At 56.1% G+C, this 16312-nt stretch overlaps 2 protein-coding genes and 2 non-coding genes across 4 annotated transcripts; 1 reads left to right on the top strand and 3 right to left on the bottom strand.

The window, feature by feature from the left end:
- The first annotated feature begins 1114 nt into the window (after positions 1-1114).
- On the top strand, positions 1115-7501 carry LOC132648290 (uncharacterized). The gene is made up of 5 exons (XM_060369058.1): positions 1115-1263; positions 4308-4531; positions 4874-4989; positions 5225-5862; positions 6479-7501. The coding sequence occupies exons 2-4, from the start codon at positions 4389-4391 to the stop codon at positions 5749-5751; spliced, it is 786 nt and encodes a 261-aa protein (XP_060225041.1). The 5' UTR covers positions 1115-1263; positions 4308-4388; the 3' UTR covers positions 5752-5862; positions 6479-7501.
- Positions 7502-8114: 613 nt separating this feature from the next.
- LOC132648451 (small nucleolar RNA SNORD52) lies at positions 8115-8177 on the bottom strand. The gene has a single exon (XR_009586850.1). It is a non-coding gene; the product is annotated as a small nucleolar RNA SNORD52 (small nucleolar RNA).
- Positions 8178-8871: 694 nt separating this feature from the next.
- LOC132648452 (small nucleolar RNA SNORD48) lies at positions 8872-8932 on the bottom strand. The gene has a single exon (XR_009586851.1). It is a non-coding gene; the product is annotated as a small nucleolar RNA SNORD48 (small nucleolar RNA).
- A 3724-nt stretch (positions 8933-12656) lies between these two features.
- On the bottom strand, positions 12657-15336 carry LOC110560130 (heat shock 70 kDa protein 1A). The gene has a single exon (XM_060369057.1). The coding sequence runs from the start codon at positions 15187-15189 to the stop codon at positions 13258-13260; it is 1932 nt and encodes a 643-aa protein (XP_060225040.1). The 5' UTR covers positions 15190-15336; the 3' UTR covers positions 12657-13257.
- Between the last annotated feature and the right edge of the window lie 976 nt (positions 15337-16312).

Raw genomic sequence — 16312 nt, 5'->3', positions numbered from 1 at the left:
TCCTTCCACCCCCACCACCAGCATGTGGAATGGAACCTGGGGTCTCAGGCATGCCGGGCGAGAGCTGGACCACTGAGCCACATGCCTAGCCTGGATGGTTTTATTTTATCTTGGTGTCACCATGGGGACCAGGCTGGCCTTGAACTTTCGGTGAGCCTCCTGCCGTCAGAGTACTGGGATTATAGGGGTATGCTACAACTCTGGGGGCTGAGTATAGCGTGGAGAGCTGCTTCAGCAGTAGGAGCGCTTGTCTTGCAGAGCCCAGGGGTTGAGTCCCAGCATCTCCATGGTGGCTCACGATGGCTGGAACTCCAGTTCCAGGGGATCCAGTGCCCTCTTCTGACCTCCTCGGGCACCAGACAAAACACTCACATGAATAAGTAAGCTTAAAAATGTTTTAAATACATTTCTGAGCTGTTCCGGTGTCCCTGTAGGTAAAATGCTTATCACACAAGCCTGGAAACCTGAGTTCTGATCCGGCGCCCAGGTGAAAGCCAGACACACACACACAGCCAGCGGTGGCACTTGGGTTCCAGCCACTGAACTCTGGTGCTCTGGAAGAGCAGCCAGAGCCTCTAAGCCTCCAGCCTGGAAATGATGGCTTAATTCAATGGTTCCGAACGGCCGGGAGAGATGGCTCAGCTGCTGCGAGCACTTGTTGCTTCTGCAGAGGACCTGGGTTCTGTTGCCAGCACCCACACGATGGCTCTCAGCCATCCATGACTCCAGTCCTAGGGGAACCCGCACCATCTCCTGGCCTCCACGGTGCGTTTAAATACAAGCAAGCAACGCATTCATAGACACCAAAAAGTAAATTAAAAGAAAAGGAAATGAAAATCGGCAAAGGAGCACCTGTGGCTGGTAAACATCAGGCTTTTTGTTTCCTTTCCTGTGGTGTGCTGGGAAAGCAACCGGAGGCTGGGGCATGCTAGTCATGAGCTCCAGCACGATCTTCAGTGGCTGAACTCGTCTCCATCTTTGTTCCTCATGTGGTGGAGAAGGCTGAATAGCTAGAGCATTCTAACGGCGGGTCACAGGTCTGCGGGGTGGAGGCTGGAAGTCACATTTCCTGTTTCCCAGGCCTGTAAGCTGGGGCCTGGAGGGTGACGGAGCTTCAGCCTTAGTTTGGTCTGCTAGGTCCAGTGCGGGAATCCCGTCTACACTCAGGGCCTGGAAAAGTTACTGAGTGGCAGTATGGGCCTCCAGCGGGCAGCTGATGCTTCAGACTCCCTGGAGCGAGAGAAAGAGGGCGACTGAAGCTGGGTAAGACGGCTCAGCAGTGGAGGGCATGAGGCTCGGGCTCTGGGCGAGGCAGTGTTGGAAGAGGGTGTGAAGTTCCCAGGGCTGGGAGTGTAATCAGGCATGTCCTGAGTCATTTGAGACTGGCTGTTTAAGTTTTCTCTTTCTTTCTTCCAGACCTGAAACCTAGCCTCAAACCTCAGGTTCCCTGCAGCAGAGGTTAGCCTTAAACTCCTGCGGTGGTCCTCCCACATCCAGGAAATATCACAGCCTCCCCCACCCCCACCCTGGCCTGCTCTGGAGGTTAGACAGGACGCACACTGTTACCGACAGAGTGCCTCGGGCCCCTTTTTATTTCTTTGAGACAGGATCTAGGTACATTTCCCAAGCTTTGAGCACACCCTGTAGCCCAGGCTGGCCTTCTGTTTGCAGTAAATACCACAGGCCTCCCTGTTGAATAGCTGGGTGGGTCGTCCCATGCCTCCAGGAACTACTTCTTTTTACTAGCTGGCTCTTCACACCATTTACTGTTCATCATAAAAAGGGATAAAAAGGGCTGAGGTGTGTCCTCAATCACACACTCATGCTCGGAGCGTGCATTCAACCTCAGCACGCAATGTTTAAAGTCTTCTTTTTATAGACGCTATTCTCTTCCCTCATAAATCAAGCCAGCTGAGCAAGAGTCCCCGCGTGGCTCCCGGAAGATAGTCCATCCCACCCAGGATCAACCATCACGCAGCCCTTTGGGGCTCTGTCCCCCACTGAGACCCAACAGGAGAGGTTGGCAGGCCACTCTCGCACTGGGGTGGGTTTTTAGACGTTGACAGTTTCATGGTAGGCAATAGACACCAGAATGTGGTCATGTCCACCTGAGCGTCACCTGACACCTGACGAGGGACAATGACATCTAACACTTTAGGAGTCAGCATGTACTTTGGACTGACTTGGACTAACTCCGATTCCTTTTTCTCTGGGAAATAACACAGCAATCAAAGGCCCCGTGGGAGGCAGGGGACCTCACTGACCGATCGGAGACCAGCCCCAGCTACGGGAGACCTTTTGTCAAAACTGGAAACCACGAGGGTGGCTAAAAGTGATCACGGGAAGGTCTGGCCTGGCCTGCAGAGCAGCTGCCCACCCCCTATCCACCCCCGGGCAGAGCTATGGGCACTGCTCTCGCCTCTGGCAGCCTTGTGATAAGCCTGGATGGCCGGAACAGCCCCAGCAGGCCAGGACTTGGCGCAACTCCCAGCCCGTCAGGTCGCCATGCTTCTCTTGCTGTGTAAGGATGACTTCCTCTCCGGGTCGCTACTGCGGCGCTCGGTCAGTCTTTGGTTAGAGAATTTCGTCCACAAGTATAACATGTTTTGATCATATCTGCTCCCCCAATGCAACTCATCCCAGGTTCCCCGGATCCCCACTTCCTCTTTAAAGTATGCGTTTATTTGATGTGTGTAGCTGTTTTGTCTGCATGTGTGCGTGCACACCTGGGACTCTCGGAGACCAGAAGAGGGGGTAAGACCCCTTCAAAGGACATGACAGACAGCTGTGAGCCGCCATGCGGATGCTGGGATTGGAACCTGGGTCCTCTGGGAGAGCAGCCAGTGCTCTTAGCCACTGAACCATCCATCCCTCCAGCTACCCCCCCCTTTTTGTAAAGCAATGAGTCCAGTGGTCAGTGCTCCTCACACACCCATGTTTGTGGGGCCATCCATGTGAGCACAGAAAACCTACCAGGGTAACACCTTTTGGGGTAGGTGAGATGGCTCAGCCGGGAAAGGCACTTGCCTCCAAGACTGAGACTAAGTCCAACCTAGGACCCACATTGTGGCAACAGAAAACTGATGTGTTTTCTGACTTCCACAACTACCCCTTTGAACACACACATACTCACGCAAACACACAATCTTAAAAAAAATAAACCAGTTTTTAAAACTGATGTCAGGAAACAGAGTGTAGCTCAGTGGTGGAGGTAGGTTAGTGTGTGGCACAGCCCGAGATCAGTCCCCGGTAGCAGGGGTTTGTGGGGAGGACGAGAACGTGAATAGGGGGCTGGAGAGATGGCTCAGTGGTTAAGAGCACTGCCTCCTCTTCCACAGGACCTGGGTTCAGTTCCCAGTGCCCACATGGCAGTTCACAGCTGCCTGCAACTCCAGTTCCAAGGGATCTGACACCTTCATTCTAATGCACATAAAATGAGATTAAGTAACTTATTAAAATAAAGAAAACATTCTAGAATAAAAATAAATCCGCAGGGGAGTAGCTCACAAGACCTCACCCCAGCTGCGGAGCTATTGGCAGCTGTGTAACGGGTATGTGCAAGTGAGTTCAGGTGCCCCCGGGGCCAGAGGCATCAGATCAACCTTTAGGAAAAGGTCTCCTGGAACCCAGGCTGGCACAGAACTCACCATGTAGCCCAGGCTAGCCTTGAATAAAGACAATCCTCCTGCCTCCGTCTGCCAAGCGCAGGGGTTACGGGCGGGCCCACCGCACCTGCCTGCGGTGTGGGTGTCTCAGCTGTGACACCATCTGTTACTGAGCCTGCTGGCCAACACCGTGAGGTTCAGGCCAACCTGGGCAGGAGCTGTGGAAAAAATGAACAAGGGTCTGGAGAGACGGCCCTAGCAGAGGACCGGGGTTCTGCCCCCCACATCAATATGCGTACAACGACCGGGAAGTCCAGCTGCTGAGGGTCTGACAGCCTCTTCTGCCTCCTCAGACACTGTGCTTGTGTGGTGCACATAAAGTGACACAGGCACACACACACACACACACACACACACGGGCACACACATTCATGGGCACACACACACATAAAAGATGAACATTTAAAACAAAAAGTCAGACGTGCAGAACATGAACTGTACGTGGAAACACACACACACACCCCGGCTTGGCCCCTCACCCTTCCTCCCACTCCCTCGCCTCAGGCCCAGTGCTTAGCACCTCAGGTTCGCCTGGAGCTCATCCCCAGCAGCTTGTTCAAAAGTGTCCTCCAAAGGGCTGTGCGGAGTTACAGTCCCACAGGCAACATCCAAAACAGTGTTTTACTTTGTTTTTTGAGACAGGGTTTCTCTGTGTAGCCCTGGCTGTGCGCCCCACCGCCGCTCAGCTTCCAGAACAGCTCGGATGTCTTGGCACCAAATGAAATGAAACAGAAGCTACACCCACAGGCTCCCCGGTGCCCTCAGAGCAGGGCACACTTCCGACCTCAGTCAGGAAACAGAAACTCTCTTCTCGCATTGCCTGCAGGGCCCCAGCTTCCTGCTCCGGGCCTGGTGCAGCCTGGCAGGTAAGAGGTGAGGCCTGAGGCCGTGTGACAAAGCCTGCCCGCCTGCCTGGTGTCAGAGCAGAAACTTCCACTGGGGAGGTCCCCGCCACACGCCTTCCCACGGAGGGTGTGTGTGCAGCCACAGGGAGCACGGGTGGGCCAGGTGGCATGGCAGAACGGGCTAAAGGGATCTGAAAACACACACGGGTGATTGCCCACCCAGCCACAGGGAGAGAGCCACCGGAGAAGGGAGGGAGCTTGTGTTTGCCTGTCACGCTTACGTGGAGGAGATGGAGGAGTTTGTTGTGGGGTCTGGGAGGACTGTTAGAGGGTCTTCCCATAGAACGTGCTTGGTTTTTCCAGACCGGGTTTCTCTGTGCAGCTCTGGCTGTCCTGGACTCGCTCTGTCCTGGACACCAAGCTGGCCTCGAACTTGCAGAGATCCACCTGCCTGTGCCTCCCGAGTGTCGGCATTAAAGGTGTGCACAACTGGCCCCAAGCTTTCTTTTACACTCCTCTGAGAGCATCCTCCCTGTCCACACGGGACCCGGCACCACATAGTTCTGTCTGCTTATTCTGTGCTATCTTTTGGGGAATTTTAATCATGTTCAGACTAAAAGTGCACTGTGTGGGCCTCTAAGGGTCTTAGTTTGGGGTGTTCTCTTTGCGCCCCACCTCAGCCTCTCTGGGTTCTTCTGTTCTCGTTGTTCTGAGGTCTTCTGACGACGCCACAGCGCGGGCGGCCACCATGGCTTTCCAGGGGTCATGACCCACTGCAGAAGGCTTGTCCCCCGGAGCTGCTGATGCGGACGCTGGGTCCGGCCCTTTGGCCCCGCGCAGACGGACGTGCTGAGCGAGCAAGCTCCCCAGGCGGTGGACTTCGGCCGGCTGAACGCAAGGCCGGGAGCCGGGAGTGGCGCCCCCAGCGGCGGTCCTGGAGCAGGCCCTGCGGAGGCCTTCCCTCCTGTCGCCGCCCTGGTGTAGGCCGGCGTGAGCGCCTGGGCTCGCGGTTCTCAGCGGCTGCGGGCGCGGCAGCCTCCCAGCCGGGCGAGGTTTCCCCGGATCCGACCGGGCAGTGTTCAGCCCCTGTCTCGAGTTGTCTTGGCTCTGACGACTTGGCACTGCTTTGGAGCTCCCCGGCCACCAGGGTCTCTTTGCTGGCTTTGGCCTCCCTCAGCCTCAGCTCTCCGCATCCTCCTTCAGCTGGGGACACCCTCCTGGTCTGGGGCAGTCAGCTGTGACTGCAGCAGAGGGGGCTGGCTGCTGGCGACTCGCAGGCAATCCTGTGGTTCGAGGGGCTGTCCCACACGCCTTGATTCCTTGCGGGAAAAGGAGCACCAGCCAGGCTTGAGGTGAGAATGTAAGACTGTTGTTTTCATTAACAGTGACTCCTAAGATTTTAACCGTACATTAGGGCAGTGACCATCGGGGCTGGCCGTGGTGGCACACGGTCCCCGGCTCTGTGGACGGGTCACGTGGAGATACTGTGTGAGAACTCCAGGGCTGAGGCCTGGGGAGGCTCAGTGTCTGCCTGGGCCCCAGCAGGCGGCCTCTGAAGGGAGGGGGAGGGGTGGAAGGACTGTAGCCTCTGTGTTTGCTCCACTTCTGATGTGTGCATAAAGGCTGATGGGGATGGTGAAGATGGGAGGCTGGAGTACTGGTCTTTTTATGTGTGTGCCTGGTGCCCTCGGGTCAGAAGTGTAGACAAAATGCCCATACACATAAAACTGAAATCTGTTTAACATTTAAAGGCAGTGTCAGTGTGGTTCCTCTGGGACCACTAACTGCCAGCAGCTCTTCAGGGAGGGCTGGGGCCTCGTGTACCTGCCTCACTCCAGGCCAGCACGGCAGTCTTGTGCTGCTAAACACAGCTTCTGTGAATTCATGCCTGCAATGGCTGCACCATGCCCAGAAAAAAAAAAAAATTAAATGTGGTTTGAGATGTTTTTTTTTTTTCTTGTGTTCCAGGCTGGCCTCAAACTACGAAACTGATGTCCCTGAACTCCTGATTCTCCAGCCTCCACCTCCCCCATGCTGGCTGGGGCTTACATCATGCCTGTCTCACCTGGTGTTAGACACTAAGGCAAACACCAGCTAGTTTTTGAGACTACGCTCTGGCTCAGGCTGTCCTCAAACTCATGCCACTGCGAGCATAGGTGTGTCTCCAGCCCCCTTAAACATTTCTGTGTGCTTGGAGGCTCTGCTTCAACCTTTTTGCTTGTTTCAGTTTCCCTGTGTGACTCTCTATGTAGACTAAACCCTGACTTACTGCCTCCCAAGTGCTGGGATTAAGTGTCCGCCCACCACCACCAGGCTGACATACCATACCAAAGTTCTTGGCAGTCTCATAGCTGTGTATTATAGCTCATTACTCCCACCCTTTCCTACCTCCACTCCCTCATTCAGCTTTAACTCAATGGCTGTGTGCCCACTGGCTACCCACGAACTTTAAAATATCTGTCCCATAGCTCAGACTGCTGGGCCCCATCATTTCCCCAGGAGCTAGGCTGCAGGTGTGTGCTATCACGTGGCTACCTCCTCCATTCTAGGAAGGCACTCTTGAGCAACCAAGCCCTGCCTTACTAAAAATCTGGGACACTCCTGGGTGCCCTAAAGGCATACACTCAACCCTCACAGACCACACCGGTCATTCATTCCCAGATGGCTGGGGCTCAGCTCCAGATGCTATGGTGGGGAGGCACTTGTTTCCAAGGAGGTGATCTGAGCCCTTGACTTGTTTAAACCTGAGGTTAGCCTGTCCTCAGGTGTATACAGTATTTACAGGAATGTTTAATAAGCTGCATTATTCTGCCTCCACAACAGCTCAGGGGATTCCTTGCCACAGGCACAGGTGAAATGACTGCTCAACACAGGTTCTTGCAGGACCTTAGTGGTTCAGATACCAGAAGAGAAAAACCCTTCAAAGTTAATTCAAAGACTCCAACCATTATCATCGGATAACTTTTATTTCATAAATATTTTCACACCACCCCATATACAATCTAAACAGGTCTTGTGTTCAGGCGTTCTTCTGGTTCAGTCTGGGTCCCGTGAATACGGAGCTGCTGCCAACACTGTAAAGCTGTCCCACTGCAGTCAGCTGTACAAGCAGCAAACCCCTGAAAATTACAACATGCCTTAGAACCATGAGGGGAACACAGCAAACATGAAGCCAGGTGGGAGGGTAATGGGCCAGTGCTCAGATTAGGTGGGCTCAAAGCTCAGGCCAATCCAAGAGATGGCTGCCGCTACCACCCTGCTGGCTAACTTACAACCACCGACTGACAAACCCGGGGGGGGGGGAGAAGCAGCCTTTAGTAGATAATAATTAACTGTAACTCACCACTGCAGCAAGCAGGAGGAAGGGCTTGCTCTCACTAGGTAACTGAAGGTGACCAGGCAGGTACAATCACACCATCCTTAGGACTGGTCCTCAGGTTAGCCCACTGTGAGGGTGGGGGACCAAGTGCGAGTGCAGTCTTCACAGCTCACCCTGGAGAGTGAAGACAGGACAATTAATGACAGGTCGGGGCAGGGTCTGTACCCCAGAGCCAGCACGGAGCACTGGGGGGACAGTGCACAGAAGAAATCAGGTTCCCTAAATGAGTCAGATTCATAGTTGACATCAGCAGTGTCAGAGACTCTAGTCTGTGAAATCATCATTCCCAGTTTAGGGAGACCCGATTCAAAGGCTTTGCTTCCGAAGACACCACGTGGGGCTGCAACGAAAGGCCAGGGAATGCTAGCCTGAGAGCCAATACAGGGACTGATGCACAAAAGCCCAAGGGCACAGAACCCCAAAGCCAAGCACTAGGGTGGAGGCAGGATTAAGGCCATCCCGAATTTTGACCGTTTCAAAAACAAAAGCCTGACAAACTCTGCGAACAGCATGGTCTAGAGCAGCAGATGACCCTCATAGAGTCCCAGATTCGATTTACTGCATATAACAGCATAATGAAGTCACAATCTTATGTCTGGGAACCACTGGTGCACAGCCCTATCTATGTACACCACAGGTACACATTATGGGCACACAAACGAGCCTAGCGGCTCGCAGATACAAAGCTAGCCACCAGTTTGGAGCTAGGCAGACAGACCTGAGTTCAGGACAGCAGGGACACATAGCGACCGTGTCTCAAAACCCACCAACCAAGAAAGCAATCAAGGCACAAGCATGGTAGTATCCATGAACCCCTGCAAGAAAACTAAGAGGGGTTCTGGCAGCCAACACTAACCTCTCCTCCATCGCAACCCGCCAGCGTGTGTCCACGAAACCCTAGCAGGAGACACAGAAGCAATCGTTAAGAACTCCGGGCCGGGAAGGGCAGAACCCACCTCCCGCAGACCCTGGCCCCGGGGACAGTCAGCGCGCTGCGGTGATGACATCAAGGAGTCTCAGAATCACCAGAGATCATCATTACCGTCGTTTCCCCGGCCCCTCCTAACCCGCCCGTCGCCTGCAACACGCGCTCACCATGGTGCTCCTGGGTCCTGCGGGCGGGCGTCGGGGACCTGGGGAGACACCAGTGGGTGAGCCCAAGGGCGGGGGCCCCCCGCCAGCCCCCCTCACCCCGGGCTGGGTCAGCTCCAAGGCTGGCGTCACGGGGACATCAGAAACTCTAGTCTGTAAACGTGGGTCATCCTGCCCGGCCCCGCACCGCAGAGCCCTCCCGACCGCACCCCGGGGTACCTGCTGCGCGAGGCCCGCCCGCGCCCGCACGCCAGGGCCCGCGCCCCACGGCCCGCGCACTGCGCAGACGCCGCCGCAAGGCCGCAACCACCGCCGCAGCGCGCGCACAAAGAGACCGGCCGCCGCCCCGCGCCGCCGTTTATAGCCGCGCCGGCCGGGGGTCCTCACGCGCATAGTCGCCTTCTCACGTGCCTGACCCGATCGCGCGACAGAGGAGGAGCGGGCGGAGTGGGGAGACGTCTCGTTACTCTTCTGCGCGGAGAAGCGTGTGTGACTTGGGGGTTTTGTTAAACTACTAAACCAATGAAGGGGGGGGAGAAAAGGAACAGGCGGCCTGGGCGACCACGGTGGCAGAAGGACCCCGGAGGGCCTGGCCTGCGGGCTTGTGGCCATTGCGGTTTTGTACACTCAGGATCCAGGCTATCTCAGAGGACTCGGAGTTACCTCCACCAGCCAGAAAAATCTGGATTCGCATCTCAGCTTCTGCTTTCCATGCTTTTTATTAAAAAGAAAAGTCGTTCAGTAATGAACTTTTCTCCCCAACTCTATTCCTGCCTCATCTGGAACTCAGTCTAAAATGGGTTCCGAATTGCCCAGAATTACAGGCGTGACCCACCACCCAGCCCGGCCACCTTTAACATCAAAAAACAAAACAAAAGGAAAAAACACTGGGGGAGGGGGGCGTTCAAGACAGCGTTCTGCTGTGTAACCCTGGCTGTCCTGGAACTTGCTCTGTAGACCAGGCTAGCCTCAAGCTCACAAGCTCACAGGCGCACTCTGCCAGCTTTAAATTTTTTTAAATTATTTTTATTTATGCATATGTGTGTGCACCCTGTGTGCAAGGGCCTGCGTAGGGGAGCCAGACCGCTTTGGATCCCTCGGGACTGGAGTCACAGTCCTCAGCAAGAGCAGTCCAGTGCTCCTATCGAGCCATTTCTCCAGCCCGCTCTGTCATGGTTCTGAGACAGCAATTCTACAATACCGCAGCAGTCCACGCTCCTGCCTCCTTTCCCTAAACGCTGGAATTACATGAGAGCCACCAGGAAGATATTTTAGCTGCATATTTAAAAACATATTTTAGCCGGGAAGTGGTGAAATCCCGGCTGTCCTGTAACTAATTCTGTAGACCTGGACAGCCTGGAACTAATAGAGCCGTCTGCCGCCACCTCTCAAGTGCTGAGATTAACTGGCAGGCCATGCTGCCTGCTCAAGATCAGCTTTGTTTCTGGGACATAGTGAACATAAAAGCTGAGCTGGTGGGGCTGGAAAGAGGGCTTGGTGATTGCAAACTCTGGCTGTTCTTCCAGAGGACCCTCCCTCATGGTGGGGGCTTCCAACTGTCTTGTGGATGCAGTTCCGGAGGGCCTGAGAGAACAGGAGGCAAGTGACCCACCCCCACACACCTGCAGGAGAAACGTCCATCAACATAAAATTAACTTACAAAGAAAGGCTGGAAGTGGGTATGGAATACAGGCCTGTAATCCTAGCACTTGAGGGTGAAACCCGAGGTGGGGGGCTAGTTGGTGCCCTTTGTGGAGCTCAAGGCTGGTTCCGGCTGCTGAAGAAGACCCTGACTCAGAAACAAGATTATAAGTAGAGATTTGGAAGGCCACTGTATGAGAAATAACGTTTTACTGTATTCTTTTTCAGTTATTACATCTGCCCTCCTTCCTTTGAAGGCTGCAGCCATCCACCAGAAGAAAAAAGCAAAACTCTTCTAAATCCTGGTGTGGTGGCGCACAGGACCTGGGAGGAGGCAGAGCTGTGAAGCCATCCTGCCTTAAAACATAAGAGGAGTTAAAAAAGAACCTGAGAATCCCACAGTAATTATTCATTTGATGTTTCCCATTTCAGAGGCCCCAGTTCCACCTGGGAGTGATGAAGGACGAGACTGTTTTCACTTCTAGGCTGCGTGCGGGTGCAGGTCAAAAATGACCTCAACAGTCTGATGTGGCTCAGTAATAAACCAGTTCTCTAACGGGAAACACGTGAACATGATTGCCCTGACCTCAGTAATTATTTTGGGCCTATTGAACAGTTGCTGAAGGCTCCTTTACCCCAGGATGGCCTTACGTGTGCCAGGATTACCCAGCTAAGTAGTTTATTCTCAGTGGAGCTGGGGATTAAATTTGGGGCCTCCTGAATGCTAAGCAAGCACTCTGTCATTGACCCACACTCCCCAGATCTCAAGAGGTGTCATCACTCCATCACTGAGAATGGAGGCCCAGGGATGAAAGCATTTATTTCCGGCACTTGCTGCCTGCTTATCCAGGCCTTGGGCATGCTAGCTTCGCTATGTCACCAGGCCTACTGCCTGGGAAGAGGCTTGGGCACAGCATGGATAAAGAGTGGGTGTGACAGCACATGGCCATATCCCAGCAGAGAGGCAGAAGCAGGAGCAAGCCTGGTCTCAATAAGCAGGTTCCAGCCTCAGCCAGTCACACAGAAAGACCCACCGCCTCAGCCCCTCTCACACACTCACAATCACACACACCCACAAAAAAAAGGAAAAATAAATAGCCTGACCTGGTGGCTGGTGGCACAGCTGCAGGATCTCAGGCGCTGGGGTCAGGAGAGGGGGCTGAAAATGGCAAGTTCAAGGCCAGTCTGGGCTATGAGGAAGTGTGATGTGTCTTAAGACCTCTGCAAGAGATCTTATCGACTGATAAAGAACCAGGTGTGGGAAAGGCAGCTGGATGGGGTTTGAGGGCAGCTAAGACTTCCCGGTGAGACTGTCTCACAAAGCAAAGAGTTAAAAAGGCAGAGCCCTTGTCTGGCATCCACGACGCTCTGGACCAGCGGCTCTCAACCTTCCTAAGGCCGTGACCTCTTAATACAGTTCCTCTTGCGGTGGGAACCCCCAACCATAGAATTATTTTTGTTCCCACTTCATATCTGTAATTTTAGTCCAGCAGTGGTGACGCACCCCATTAATGCCAACACTCCGAGGGCAGAGGCTGGACAATTTTTGAGTTTAGCTAGCCTGGTCTAACAGAGTGAGTTCCAGGACACCAGGGCTACGGAGAAACCCTCTCAAAAAGCCAAAAAGAAAAAAAAAAAGGTAATTTGGCACGGTTAAGGATCACATAAATAGCTGTTTTCGAAGGTCCTAGACAACCCCTCCGAAAGGGTCGCTTGCCTCCAAACGGGGTCATGACCCACAGGTTGAGAAGCAGCTCCAGATCCAGCCCTTGGCAGGGTAGGGAAACTGAGTTGGCACAGCCCCATGATGCCCGCTTCCACCAGACCCAACCTACTGACAGCACCACCCCCACTTCTCCCACCAACGAGCCCTACCCTCAAAGTCAGTAACTGAAACTTTAACTTCTAACACACTGGAAACCCACACTGAATTCTAGCAAAGACACCCAAATACCTTTTCCCGTGGTAACAAAACCAAGGAATCACATAAACCCAGCATCCATCATCCCTCCCAACACACAAACCGACAAAACATAGCTGTAATACTTTATTTGTGAATATTTAGGTAACAAATTTCTTTTTTTACTTTGTAGGCTTGCAGAGAAAAAAAATCTACACGGGGTGGCAGTGTTGATTCTTTTGCTGGAAGGAAAATGCCAGCTTTACAGTTCTTAGATTAAGTGCAAAGAACATGCGGGTTACATCACAAAACTCTTTAAGAGGGACAAGGGATAGCTCAAGTTTCCAGCACAGCAGACCAAAGTTAGGAAAGTGTCTCAAGGCTGAGTGTGGTGAAGGGGAGGAGTATACCGACTCCAGCTGCTCTGAAGAAGAACCACCCCTGAGGCGATGAGCTCCCAACACTGGTACGAAACCCCCAAAATACTACAGACTTTACCCATCATTAGGTATGAGAGCAAAATCGCCTTGTGCTACACAGAGAGGCTGCTAACAGCCACTTGAATGTGAAGAACAGAAGCATTCAAAATTTGACAAAGGCAACTCAGTTCCCTTACAAAAGGCTGGAACTTTAAAATAAACTCAGCCACGAACTTGACAACACCCAGCGCTCGGCCGGCCCTCAGGAGCCAGCAGCCCGCCCCCCGGAGGACAGCGGGAGGGCAGGGACGGGCCTCTAATCCACCTCCTCGATGGTGGGCCCCGAGCCCCCGGAGCCGCCCTTGGGCCCCTGGGCCCCGAAGCCCCCGGGCCCGGCGGCCCCCGCGGCCCCCTGGTACAGCGCGCTGATGATGGGGTTGCACACCCGCTCCAGCTCCTCGCGCTTGTGCACGAACTCCTCCTTCTCGGCCAGCGTGTTGGCGTCCAGCCACGAGATGACCTCCTGGCACTTGTCCAGCACCTTCTTCTTGTCGGCCTCGCTGATCTTGCCCTTGAGGCCCTCGTCCTCCACCGAGCTCTTCATGTTGAAGGCGTAGGACTCGAGCGCGTTCTTGGCGGCCACCCTGTCGCGCTGGACCTCGTCCTCCGCCTTGTAGCGCTCGGCCTCCTGCACCATGCGCTCGATCTCCTCCTTGCTCAGGCGGCCCTTGTCGTTGGTGATGGTGATCTTGTTGGCCTTGCCCGTGCTCTTGTCGGTGGCCGTGACGTTGAGGATGCCGTTGGCGTCGATGTCGAAGGTCACCTCGATCTGAGGCACGCCCCGGGGCGCCGGCGGGATGCCGCTGAGCTCGAAGCGGCCCAGCAGGTTGTTGTCGCGCGTCATGGCCCGCTCGCCCTCGTACACCTGGATCAGCACGCCGGGCTGGTTGTCCGAGTAGGTGGTGAAGATCTGGGTCTGCTTGGTGGGGATGGTGGAGTTGCGCTTGATGAGCGCCGTCATCACGCCGCCCGCCGTCTCCAGCCCCAGCGACAGCGGCGCCACGTCCAGCAGCAGCAGGTCCTGCACGTTCTCCGACTTGTCCCCCATCAGGATGGCCGCCTGCACCGCCGCCCCGTAGGCCACCGCCTCGTCGGGGTTGATGCTCTTGTTCAGGTCGCGCCCGTTGAAGAAGTCCTGCAGCAGCTTCTGCACCTTGGGGATGCGCGTGGAGCCGCCCACCAGCACCAGGTCGTGGACCTGCGCCTTGTCCAGCTTGGCGTCCCGCAGCGCCTTCTCCACGGGCTCCAGCGTGCCGCGGAACAGGTCCGAGCACAGCTCCTCGAAGCGCGCGCGCGTGATGGACGTGTAGAAGTCGATGCCCTCGAACAGCGAGTCGATCTCCAGGCTGGCCTGCGTGCTGGACGACAGCGTCCGCTTGGCGCGCTCGCACGCCGTGCGCAGCCGCCGCACCGCGCGCTTGTTCTGGCTGATGTCCTTCTTGTGCTTGCGCTTGAACTCCTCCACGAAGTGGCTCACCAGCCGGTTGTCGAAGTCCTCCCCGCCCAGGTGCGTGTCGCCCGCCGTGGCCTTCACCTCGAAGATGCCGTCGTCGATCGTCAGGATGGACACGTCGAACGTGCCGCCCCCCAGGTCGAAGATGAGCACGTTGCGCTCCCCCCGGCCCGAGCGGTCCAGCCCGTAGGCGATGGCGGCCGCCGTGGGCTCGTTGATGATCCGCAGCACGTTCAGGCCCGCGATCACGCCCGCGTCCTTGGTGGCCTGGCGCTGCGAGTCGTTGAAGTAGGCGGGCACCGTGATCACCGCGTTGGTCACCGGGTGGCCCAGGTAGGCCTCGGCGATCTCCTTCATCTTGGTCAGCACCATGGACGAGATCTCCTCGGGGTAGAAGGCCCGGCTCTCGCCCTTGTAGCTCACGCGCACCTTGGGCTTGTCGCCGTCGTTCACCACCTGGAACGGCCAGTGCTTCATGTCCGACTGTACCACCGGGTCGCCGAACTTGCGGCCGATCAGCCGCTTCGCGTCGAACACGGTGTTCTGCGGGTTCAGCGCCACCTGGTTCTTGGCGGCGTCCCCGATGAGCCGCTCGGTGTCCGTGAAGGCCACGTAGCTGGGGGTCGTGCGGTTGCCCTGGTCGTTGGCGATGATCTCCACCTTGCCGTGCTGGAACACGCCCACGCACGAGTAGGTGGTGCCCAGGTCGATGCCGATCGCCGTGTTCTTGGCCATGGCGCCGCTCTCCGCCGCCGCGGGGCTTCCGGAAGGCTGCGCGCCGCTGGGATGCTCCAGGGGAGGCTGGTCCTGGCCGCGGGTCGGGGCCGCCGCTCCGCTGCTGCTCTCCCGGGGGAGTCCCTCTGCGCCCTCCTCCGCCGCGCCCTCCTCCGCCGCGCTCTCCTCCTCCGCGCTGGAAACCGCGCGGTCCCGCCGCTCTGCGCGCCGCTCTCTCCGCCCGGAGCCTCCGCCTGGGTCGCAGACAGCGTCTGGAGCCCTGCGCGCCGCCCTGCGCCTTTATGCAGCGTCCTCCGGCCCCGCCCGCGCCCGCCCCGCGCCAATCCGCGAGCCCGGGGAGGCCGCGGCGCCCGGAATCTTCCAGCAGTTTCGCGTCGGCTGGAGCTTCCCCGCCTCCTGTGCGTAATCGCTGTGGAAGGTGCCGCCCGCGCCCAGAACTCTCCAGACGCTTCTGGGGTTCGCCGGAGAGGAGGGGCTCCCGACGGGGAGGGGGCGGCGGGAGGCGCGGGTGCCGCCGTTGTCATGGCGACCCGCGGTCGCCGGACCTCTGGGTGAAGCTGGGTAGCGTCCGCTCCTGGGGGTGCTGGGCGGGGAGCGGCTTGTGGGAGCAGCCAGGGAGTTTAAGGTCCAGAAATCTCCCCCACGGGATGGCGGACACAGAAAGGTCCTCCAGGGAGGCGGGATAACGCTAGCTCAAGAAGACTGTCATTGGGTCTTGGCTGCGAGTGGCGGCCTGGGGGCCGCCTGAGGAATGTTTGCCTGTCCGGGGGTTTGTTTTTTTTTCCCCCATCTTAGGTTTGAAAAGGATAAGAGAAGAGATCATGCAGTAAAGTTCATTTGCGTTGCTGTTTTTACTTCACAGTCAACGGACAAGGGTGCAGTAGGTCGCCTTGCGGAGTTCTCGAGGTTTTCAAAAGAAAATCAGTGTGTAAACACTAGGTTCCTCACGTTTGGAGGACCCGTGACCCAGATAAGGAAAGTGTCCCAGGAGACAGGAGGGCAGGACTCAGTCGACCGCGCCTGGGCCACAGCCACTCCCTTTGCCTCAGGCTTTAGCCTGGCATTAGGAAGAGAAATAGAAAAAGAAAACTTTCCGTAGAAGTTGGCAGGGTGTGGTGGCTGA

Source organism: Meriones unguiculatus, chromosome 16, assembly GCF_030254825.1.
Source record: "Meriones unguiculatus strain TT.TT164.6M chromosome 16, Bangor_MerUng_6.1, whole genome shotgun sequence".
NCBI lineage: Eukaryota > Metazoa > Chordata > Mammalia > Rodentia > Muridae > Meriones > Meriones unguiculatus.
Note: the sequence above shows the minus strand (reverse complement) of the source record. Positions and strands in the feature narration are given on the sequence as shown.

Coding starts and splice junctions, on each gene's coding strand:
- LOC132648290 (XM_060369058.1), top strand. CDS start 4,389: ATGAAACAGAAGCTACACCCACAGGCTCCCCGGTGCCCTCAGAGCAGG. Junction 4,532..4,873: donor GGCCTGGTGCAGCCTGGCAG/GTAAGAGGTGAG, acceptor TGGTTTTTCCAG/ACCGGGTTTCTCTGTGCAGC. Junction 4,990..5,224: donor CCCGAGTGTCGGCATTAAAG/GTGTGCACAACT, acceptor CGTTGTTCTGAG/GTCTTCTGACGACGCCACAG.
- LOC110560130 (XM_060369057.1), bottom strand. CDS start 15,189: ATGGCCAAGAACACGGCGATCGGCATCGACCTGGGCACCACCTACTCG.